Here is a 10,922-nt window from a genome sequence, read left to right on the forward strand (position 1 = left end):
GAAACTATTGACTTTGAAAGGAGACTGCAAAAAAGACGCTGTAGGATTCTGGTTTTGCATAAGAAGCTCTTATAAGAAATATACTCTGTTTGCATGGAAATTCTTCTGATTTACAGCCATCAAACATAACCTGAGATACAAAAGCTGAACCAGCTTACTCGGTACCTGAAGTGTGTTCCCTAATAACAAGGTTCTCATTGGACCATGGTGACAGCTACCTGGCCTCACTGGTGGCGAGGTCTGCTTGGCTATAACTCAGTGAGCTTTTCTGCTTATGCATGAAAAAAGTAGGTTTTTGCTCCTGTTTCAGGACCTGTGTTGGCTTTTCTCTAATAGACAGGCATGAGTGTGTACGTACTGTAAGGGTGACTGCTTGACTGCTCTTTAATTCTCATCTTCTTGCCTATACCTATCCTAATGTTGGTGCGTTTTGTTTGAGTATGCACTGGATTGCTAATGGATAAAAGCAGAAATAGCATAACTCTGGATTTAGAAGAAATGCACCTTGTGTGTCCTTTAATGATCTCATTATTACATTAGGAATAATAATTACTCACAAAGCTGAAAATCAATATAACCTAGCTCAAAGTGACAAAAGTAGTGGCTCAATGCTGACTTAGAGCAGGTTGATGAGGTTTGGGTTCTGGCTGTTTTGTCTGTTCTTTTATGGCTCTGATTAGTAAGAGTAGTGAGGCCTCAGCAGGACAACAGGGAATCTGGCACTCAGCCTTTTGTGGGTCAAAAATCCCCATGGCATACATGGTTTGGGCTCTGGCATCACTGTCTGAGTGTGAGTCACTGCAAGGAGCATTTTTCAGAGGTGGTTTTGCTGCCATTCCTGGGGATGGTCACATTCTGTGTTTCTCCAGTCACACAGAGCACAGTAAAAATGCCAGCATCTTGTTAGTGCTGTGATCTTGTTACCTCTGCACCGTTAAGTGTGAGTTCATCTCTCTGAGCTTTCAGGGTTTGTGTAGTGCACTTACTGTTAATACAATAAAAAACGTCTGCGGTAGAGGAGACCCGTGAGTGCTTGATGGGCAGCATGTACTAATGGGTCATCATCGCTTTAGTTTCTTCAGCAAAAGGCTAGGGACTCATTTTCCTGCTGGTGGGAGCAATGGGACCAGGGAGGAGCAGAAGTCAGAGAGAGGCAATCTGTGAAGGCGTCTTGGGGAGGATGTGCCTGGCTGCAGCGCTGGCTCCTTCCTCCCTGTGCGAGAGGAGTGATGAGTCACTTCTGCTTTTTCCAAAGGATAAGCTGTTGTTGATACATGGTTTTTTCCACTTTATTTTTCTCTTCATGGCAAACCAGCAATTGATGGGTTTTGTCCTCAGCATAAAGAAACAAACAATACCTATCGTTATGCTTCAGGAAGGAAAATTGCACAAAGTACATTTTAACTGTGGCACCCAGTTACGAACCTGCCAAAATCGAGGAGGCTTTAAATGAGGTAAATAACCCTAAAGAAAACCAGGTGTATTAGTGGTGATGGCACGTTACATGCTAAGCAAGGTGTAGTTCCCTGCCTCGATTTGCCACATAGCTGGACAAATATTGGATGTGGGGTGGAGATGGGACCTTTTTCAGTGGACATTCGCTGTGGTTGGGTGAGTTTTTTGTTTGTTAGTCTTCCTTTAACATCAAGATGTGTAACAATATAAACAAAGGAGAAAAATATTTGTGGGCTGGGATACCAAGGTGAATTTTTGAAAGGAGAATAGACTCTCTTAAAAGGGGAGGAAGGACAATAGTGTGTAATGACAAGGGTTAAAAAACCAGAAGAGATGATGTGAATGATGCACAGAAATGGAAGGATGAGGGGTTGAAGCTGAAGGGGGTGGGTGTGCATTAGCGCAAAGGAAACCTCTCCCCACTGGCATGCATAGAGACATTTCCTGCCTTGTGTTTTGGTTTCTTAATAGTTATCTGACTATAAAATTAACCTACATCATTTAATGGTAGTTGAATGGCAGTTAAATTAACCCACTTTCAAAATAGAGCTTACCTAGCCCATCAGCTCTGAGACAGCCTCGTCCCCAGGCATCCGGGGCTGCAATCCACTTCCCTGCCTTAACCTATTTCCCAAGCAGCCAGCCAAAGTGGTGCATCAGAAACAGGGTTTGCCACTCAGCCTGGCAGTTGACAGAGAATACAGGCATGTATCAAATCACTAATTCATATTTCAGGAGGCATTTTCGTGCAAGGAGGTATAGCATTGGCACGTGGGGAACGCTGCCGTTAGGAATTGTGATGCTGTTTCTATTAACAGCATGGCCTTGATTATCTGAGGCCCAATTACCAGAATCTCCAGGTTATCTGAAATGGGGTCATATCCCCCAACGCCTGTTAATTACACCCAAGATACCCTCTGCTCTCCAAATGTCTTCCCCTGGCTCCTCCCAAGCTTTGGCAGCCGCGTTGTGCTGAGTGTGTTTAGCTCTAGTGAGCGCTCTAGCTAATTCCTGCATTTGGTTTGTGATATCCATGTCGGAAAAAACCCAAAATATCCTGGATATTTGCAGACTTCAATATCCTTGAAGACTTCTGGAAGCAGACAGTAGCAGTGCACGGCAATGTGCCTGTTTGAGCTTGTGCTGGCAGTGTCTGCCAGGAGGGCATCCGATGCATTTGGGTTTTCTTCCACCCTGCAGGTGCAGCCCTGCAGCATTCGTGCAGCACAGGGGGGGAAGGTAGGATGTATTACAGCACAGCTTAACCTGCTCACAAGCCTTATTTTACTGCAGATGAGTACATCTTTGGTGGGGGGTTTGCTTGTTGTTGGACCTCTGTGTTTGCAGTGGCCCCAGCTGACCTGTATGTGCATGCCCAAGGGCTGGGGAGGGAGAGCTTTGTCCAGGACAGACCAGGAGCTGACAGTGATGTGCTCGGGAACAGGGGAGAGGCCATACACCTGCCTCAGTTTGGGTCTAGAGCTGGTGTGCGGTATCTGGGACTGTTAAAGACACTCAGGGCATCCCTCCCTACACCATAGTCCCTGTGGTTCCTTCTCCCTTGCCTTAACTGGGTGCTGCTTTCTTAAAAACCAGTGCAAGCCCTTTTTTTTCTTTGCCCTGCACATTTTTGTTATCTGTCTTCTGGTTTTTGGTCTGTTCTGCTCTTCTGGTGCTACCTGTTAATTTGGAGCACCTGGCTCAGGGAAGATGCTCACTACTGGCTCAGAGAGAAACAATCATGGTAATTTTTTTTTTCCTTAAAGGGAATATCCCAGATGTCCTTGATAATTAGAAAAATTAGCAAGGACAGTTGTGGAAAGGCTTTCAAAGCCAGTATGTAGAATAATGTTTCCAACATGATAAATTTCCCTTGGTTTTAAAGCAATAGCTCAGTGGTAATATTTTTAATTAGTCATTAAATATTGTATTAGAAGTATCACAAGTGATGATAAACTACTATAGAATACAGTTGGGTTAGTTACCTGGGGAAAGTGGGAGTGGAGGAAGCTATGGCAGGAATATAAAAAAGATTAACTTACCTGAGGTTGCTGTTAGGTTTTCTTAATGTAAAACCAACCTTGGTTTGTTAGATTTTTATTTGGCTACAGGTGGGGAGAAGTGAGTTTTAACGTGTAACTACTTTAAAAATAAAGAAACAAATGCAAAACACTACTCTGAAGGGTTAAAAGTCTGAATCTGTAATGGATGTCTCTTGTTTATCCAGTCAGTTGGCTTATTGTACAGGCTGGATACCTATATGAATACATGTTGCTGACAAAAACCCCAACCAAACAAAACCCATCCGTAACTTGTTTCTTCCTGCTTTTCAGTTGAAATGCAAACTCAATCTATCCCCACATGCGTCACCAAGGACAGCATAAATTCAGGGGCCTTGAGAACCTGGCAGCAATATTTCCATAGTTATTTTGGCTGTGCTTTGCACAACTTCAGCTTTTAATTTAGAGAAGAAAAATGCTTTTTCTCCTTCCTTGCTGTTGTGTGGAGCCTCAGCTCTTTCTGTGATGCTTTTTTCTACTTCTTTTTTAAAGTGCAGCGAGAAGGAATTACTGTAGCACACACAGAGGTGTGAAGGGACTCATTCATCTGTGTGGGGAGTGTTAGGTGCCAGGCGTATTTCTGAGGATTGAAGTACAGGCATTTAAACTGGTACATCCAGTGTCAGCCTTTAACTGGGGCTTTGAGAGATGAGCTCCAAAAAATCTTGCTGCAGTGGCTTTTACACTATTCGTGCCTGTGGCTGTTTTGCCCATCCCCTGCAAGGAATCGCTGCATCCCAGAGCGGTGCCAGCAGAAGGAAATGTGTCCCCTCACCTCCACCTCTCAGAGCATGAAGTCTTTGTTGCACCTATGAATGGAGATGGGTTTGAGCACCATACCATATATCAAATGGAGCAGGGAAGATGCAGCCTGGGTTGCCTTTTGCCACCCTGGGGTAATAATTCTGACAGAAAGTTTCTGCCAGTGGCTCCGTGTCCACTGCGGTGACATTGGTGTGGGCTGCGCTGAAACACATGGTGCCACCTCCTGCCTCCATCCAGTGCCTTTTCCCGGCCATGTTTGCTTTTGCACAGCCACTCCACCAGCCAGACTGGGGCTGGAAGAGAACTCGTTTCCAGCTCCTGCTGGGCAAGACCCTCATGTAGCTCCACATACAGCCCCCAGCACTGGGGAAAGCGAGCCCAATGGCAACCCACAGCTACTTTCAACTGCACATTTAGCACGCATGATTCACAATGCCCCTGGGGCTGGGGTCAGCACACCTGGCTGCCAGCAGTGAGTCAGCTCCTTTTAAGAGGCTGCTCCTCTTTCCCAATCCCTCAAAATGGCATTTCCACTCTCCCTGAAATGTAAATCAAGTGCCTGAAGCCATCAGGGCTGGAGATGCCACCTGAGGGCAGGGAGATGTGCTGCCTCCAACCTTGGGGTCAAGGTGGGCATGGTCAGTGCTTTGGGTTCAGCTGATGGAGAGCGTCACTGGCAAGTTAGGCTTTCTTCTCAGTCACCCAGCTCTCTGCTTTTAGCCAGGTTTCCCTTCAGCTCGGTGGGCTACTCCAGTGGTATCTCTTGGGTTTGGGTGGTGCAAGGCACCACTCCACTGACTGGCACAGAGTCAGCTGCGTGGCAGCAGGAGAGGGAGGGGAGAGGTCACCCCCATAAAAAGAGTGAATTGGATTTTCTAAGTTTATAGCTATGTTTTGTTTCTTTTACAGAACTATAATCCTGGTGCTTAGAGTGGTCTGAAAGGAACAGAAGCACTTAGCCTTGAACTTCTGTTCTGCTGCTGCTTCTTGTGCCGCTGAGGTACAAAACATACCTGTAAACTTATAATCAATCAAACCGATGTTCAAGGGCTAAAAAAAGAAACCCAAAAAGGGCACAGGCTTCCTGTTGAATAGTGAGAAACTTGGGGTGGGAAAAACAGAAGATTGCAGTTGGTGATCGGCAGGTTTTCAAAGACCAGCTTCCTAAGTAGGTTGGTATGAACCAGTTGATTTCCTTCTCCTATCTTCTTCCCCTTGCTCCCCCCCAAAATACACTCTTGAACCAGAGGCAGGCTGGGCTGCCCCTAAAGCTCTGTTTGTGGCAATCACAAGCAGAACAAGCAGAGTGTCACCCTGGTTCAACTAGAAAAGGGAAAACCCACCAGTGGGTCTGCACTGCAGGAACTGGCTCTATGAGGTGGGCAAAGCTCCTTGGGCTGTGAAGGTGGAATGCAGATATTTTGACCTTTCATCCCCATACTGTAAATCCTATACCTGTGCAGTCTATAGATGTTATGGACAGATAACCCCCTGCCTTCCTACAGCCCCATCACCCCCAACCAAATGGCCTTTGTTGGAAGCCCCAGGTCCCCCCCAGCAAAAGCAGGGGGAGGGCTGACTTCAAACTCGACTAAACAGTGCAGGCACAATGCAAACAAATGTATTGCAGCACGCAGCTATGCAAATAGCTTCAGAGCGCAGCGTTTTCCCCGGCATTAATTGCTGCACCACCAGGGTTGCGTAGCAACAGCTCTGGTTGTGTCTCTGACAGCTCCTGCCCCTTGATGCCTCTGACACCTTCTGTGGCAGGCTGGGAAGGAGGAGAGAACAGGGCTGCCCTGGGGAAGCTACAAAGGCCAGGAGGTAGCGAGGGGCTCAGGTGATAAGGTCTGTATGGGACACTGGGGTGTCTTCTGCTGGCATGGGGTGACACGTGCAGTGGGGCTGGAAGGGGGGTGTTGGGGCACAGAAGCAGAGGAGCACCCAGCAGCCACAGCCTTGTGTAGGCAGCTTGCAATGCTGGTGTCCAGAAAGAGCAGACCTGCCATCTTCCAGGCTCTGCAGGAAGGTGGGTTATCTCTCCAGTGCAGTGAATCCTTCTGGGTACCCCATATGGGTCTGTGGCTGCGTTTGAAGCTTGCCCATAGGCATAGAGGGTCTCCACTAAGTCACCTCACACACTGCCCATGGATCCTTAGGCTTGTGGCTTTTCCAGCCCTTGAGAGAAATGACACGTTCCTCATGCACACCCAAAAGTAAGAGAGCCTCAGGCCAAGCCCCATGGGAAGGGGTGACCACAGGCACCAAAGAGAAGGCTGCAGACAGTATGGGCAGGCCTGGGCTCCCTCACTTGTCTGCTGAGCCCAGCAACTTCTGCAGGGCTGACCTGTGCTTCCCAAAAGGCAGGCTCTTCAGAGATAGGGGTGGCTGCCTCCCAAGAACAATTTTTCTCCCTGCTTAAAACGGTGTTCCCCATTCCCATCCTCTCATTCATCAGTCTTCAGCTCCTGCTGTGCCTTTGCCCATGAGGCTGAGGAAGCTGTTAGTACCCAGCACCTTCCCCCCCACCCCGAGAAGGCACTTCAGCTCTGCAATCAGCTCTCCTCTCCTTTCCTCTCTTCTCTCTGATAAGGCATGTAAATAAATAGTTTCTCTGCAACAGTTTACACAGTCCTGCCTGAAGCCATAGGACACTTGAAATAAACTCGTCTATTACACCTGAGCATAAACCAAGCTCTTCTCAGAAACTGCCTTAAGCAGGGAAAAAACAAGCTCTTCTCAGAAACTGCCTTAAGTAGGGAAGATGTGGGCAATCCTGCATCCATTGGCAGCTAGGCAGGAGAATAGCCATGGGCATGTTTTTGTTTAGTAGTAATAGCCAGAACTGACAGGAATGGTGGGAAATGCTGGGCAGGTCCCAGGATGCAGAGGTTAGCAGGTCCCAGGGAGCTGTGCCTCGAGAGCTGGGGATGGAGAGGCACAGGCTGCAGCTCAGCACCCTCGGGGCACAGGGAGAGGAAGGGCTGAGGTAGGACCACGCTCAGAGCCTGGTGGCAGGGAGAGCTTTGCCTCAAGGTTATCCTTTGGAAAAGGTGATGCTGCCTGCAGCACCCAAACAGGGGCAGGCTGGGGAAGGAGCAGATTGAGAACAAAGTGAGAAGTTGCCATCCATCTTAGAGCCAAAGTGATGTGAAAGCAGAGGACCCCGAATGGAACACACTTGTAGAAGCAGGTGAACTGTGTCACTGAGTGAGATGGGTCTTCTAAGGACAAAGGGCATAGAGGCTGCATGGCTTTATCAAGCAGGAGAAATACTTATCTCTGCTTTTGAAATTTACAGCTTGACAACTGGTGTGTATCTCAGCTTGATTCCTTGGAGTACAGTGGGGCAAATAAGGTGAAAATGAGCACCATGGACTCAGCCACGCTTCAGAGGAGGAAACTTTAGGTGCAGGCAAGGCAGAAATGCTACCTGGAGCCTTCAGGACCAGGAAGACCAGGTCCCCTTTGACATACAAGCAGGATGTGGGTCTTTTGAAGACCTGCACAACTTGCAAGGCAGGCATGACCTGGGACCAGCTGCATTCAGCATCGCTACTAGAAGGCAAGGAAGGACCGTGTCCAGCTGCTTTGTTCCGTTCTCCCAAACTAGGGACTCCTTACACAGACTCACAGTCTCCTCCCTCGCCAGGCATCGCCCAGCCTGTAGCTCACTTTTTCTTCCTTGCCACCCACCCGGGCTTTGCCTATACCATGGCTCTTCCTTCACAGCCATTTGTGCCTCGGCAAGGAGGGAACTGGCTGTTTTGCCACCGTAACCTGTTCCCGAGCTGCCCGGGGAGCATGGCAATGGGGAGGGCTGGGGCAGCGACACACCTCTGCTGCCACGGTTATAAATTGAGGCTCCCTGGGGGAAGATGGCTGAGCCGCTCTTAGGAGCTGGGCTTGTGAGCAGGTAAGAGGAAAGCAACCGCCCTCTTTGCAAAGGTGGAGTAAAAGTGCTGAGCTCTGCCTCTCTGCAAAGCCCCCGGCTCCAAGCCCTCCTCCTGCAGGGGGGTGAAAGGTTTTTTATCCCCTTTGTTATTCAGCAAGGCAAGGGGAGGAGCTGGGCTGTGTAAGAGATCCTGGCTGACATAACCCTTCCCATGCAGGGCTCTGGAGAGGGGCCAGGTTGTACCTGAGCATTTGTATTTAAACTAATCCCAGGCATTGCAACTGAAAGTCACCGCAGCGTCAGGTAGAACCAGTTGAGACGGTTGCTGAGGGCGGGTTTTTCGCCTGGGTGTAGTAAAGCAGGCTCAAGGTATGTTGTTTATTGCTAACCCTGGGAGTACATTTGGGAGCTGAGCTTGCTCAGCCTTTCCGGGTGGTTTTTGGGAGAGCCCTGCTGGCTGCCACTAAGCACGGCTGGCTCCGGTCCCTGGCTTTCCCTCCTTCTCGCTGCCAATGGCTTGTCCAAGCTGGGGCTCTTCCTCCTTGTCCACACACCTGGCAGCATGGAGGGAAGTCTCACTCCAGATACAGCTGCTTTTCTCCACCCTGGCCCCAACCCCTGTGATAAGCATTGTCCCCCTTGACCCAGCCAAGCGAGCGAGGTCAGAGTCTGATGCTGGGGAGGGCAGAGTAAGGCTGTAGTGGGGGTAAACGACTTCTCTAGTACAAGGCCAGGAAGTGCGAAGTGCAACTGTTACTGGAAAGCAACCTGGTGTTGCTGGCACAGATCCTTTGACTGCAGCATGAGTGCCAAGGTGCGCGGTCCACTCGGTGTGGCCAGGACTGGGTGGGAATTGCCCACGCTGCCATTGGGAGCAGATACGGTGTCAGTAATGGCACCTAGCACAGTGCAAACACTGGGTAATTATCCCTTAACCTCTCCACCAATAAGTCCTAATTAATTGCCTTTGCCAAGCAGGTAAATGATAATCGCCTCGGTTTGAGAGCTAGCTAATGGCAGCGATCCTGTGCTGCAGAAGCACACCTTTCCGAGAGACCACTGCGTGTTGACAGCCCGTCAGCTGCAGAGCCACTTTATTAAATGGCACTAAATCAAAGGTCAGTGCAAATGGCAAGGCACTGCACCACACAGGGTACATTGCTGCCTGCATGTCCTGCAGGCTGGGAGTGCACCACAGGTTTGCACTGGTTTGCAGAGGAGGTTCAGATCTGCTCTGTTTGCCCTAGACCCATGTTCTGCCACTGAGGCGTAAGCAGAGTCTGAAGTCTCCCACTAGTTCAAGATTTCTGTCATCTGGATGGTCAGTTGGGATGCTGCTGTGTTCCCACCCAGCCTGGCTGGACAGATTGAGCATGCAGAGGTGTCCTGCTGGGTTCCAGGTGCACTGGGCCTTCTACACTGGACACCATGATGATACTAAATCTGATTCTTACTGGGCAATTTAGGTTTGCTTTGAACATGTCGCATGGTGTCTACACACCAGGATGTCCTAGGCGGAAGTGTAATTATGAGTGCTCTGGCAGGACACAGACCATAAGAGAAGCGTGGTCCATGTCCTGCCAGCAGTATGCATACGTAAGTGTGCATGTTGGAGACTGAAGGGATACCTGCCAGCCCCCTGACAACAGGAGGCTTGATCTCACCTGGAGGTCAGGCAAGTGATATGCCTGAGTGGGAGGAGAAGGATTATTCCAGTTTTGCAGCATAAACTTTTATTCCCTGGGACATGTTACTGATTGCTTCTCTCTTTATCTCTCTAGTGAGGATGCAGCAGAGACAATAGCAATAGACTCTAACAATCAGCCGAAGTCTCCACTGGAAAAGTTTATGGTCAGACTGTGTACACATCACCAGAAGCAATTCATCCGTGTGCTAAACGACATATACACTGAAGTACAACCAGACTCTGAAGGCCAGCAGTTGTCTGAATCTGAGAGCATGGAGGCCTCTACTTGTGGCTCTGGTTGCAGCCAGCGAAGCACTGAAAATCAGGACAAGAGTGCTACTTGTACTGAATCAAAGGCCCCTTCTTCCTCAGACCCAGGACAGTCGGGGTCTGATGGCCCCCTGCATATTTTGGGACAAGCCCCGAAGCAGCTGGTAGAGCATAAGTCTCTGGACAGAGCAGAGAGCTCCAGTCCTGCTTTGAGAAGGGACTTCTCTGAGCTCCCCGTCACCAGGCTTCGTTCTCCTAGTCCAAAGGATAGCTCCACCCAAGGATACCTCAGCACGTTGAACTCTTCCTCTTTGAATTTCCATCATGCCGCAAAGAGCCTGGATGGGCAGCAAGCTGCTGGACACGAGCAAGACGTCAGAAAGTGTGAGGACAATAAAGAGCAGCTAGCAGGTAAGACTCTGATGGAAGGTTATATCTCGGTCAAAGTGGCGAATGTGAATGGCAGTGAGGACAGCTTAGACAGCTGTCTGGGGTCCCAGAAGAGCTCCTTCAGAGCTCTGCCAGAAGAGTCCTGGGATCCCAGCTTTGTGGTGACCCCCCCTCGCAGAGCAGACAAAGAGAACACTTTGCAATGCAGCTCAAACGCATCTTTGCACCAGGACCTAGACGCAAAAGAACAAGATGCAAGACCAAAGCAAGAAAACCACCTGCACGCTGTGCCCAAGGGCAAGGCAGGCTGCCACCTGCACACGGCCGACAAGGGCCCGCTCGACAAGTCCAAAGAGGCCTGGCTGACCGCTGGTGCCGCGCCAGCCACCCACCGGACCCC

General features: G+C 49.4%; 1 protein-coding gene across 1 annotated transcript in view; it reads left to right on the forward strand.

Moving 5' to 3' along the window:
- Positions 1-8,158: 8,158 nt before the first annotated feature.
- Positions 8,159-10,922, forward strand: part of LOC104407582 (chromosome unknown open reading frame, human C10orf12) — a 6,246-nt gene continuing 3,482 nt past the window's right edge. The window contains exons 1-2 of the mRNA XM_010016903.1: positions 8,159-8,196; positions 9,957-10,890. Coding sequence (XP_010015205.1) covers positions 8,159-8,196; positions 9,957-10,890 — 972 coding nt within the window. The remainder of the gene's footprint in view (positions 8,197-9,956; positions 10,891-10,922) is intronic.

Source organism: Nestor notabilis, unplaced genomic scaffold (genome assembly GCF_000696875.1).
Source record: "Nestor notabilis isolate BGI_N333 unplaced genomic scaffold, ASM69687v1 scaffold16986, whole genome shotgun sequence".
Classification (NCBI taxonomy): Eukaryota; Metazoa; Chordata; class Aves; order Psittaciformes; family Psittacidae; genus Nestor; species Nestor notabilis.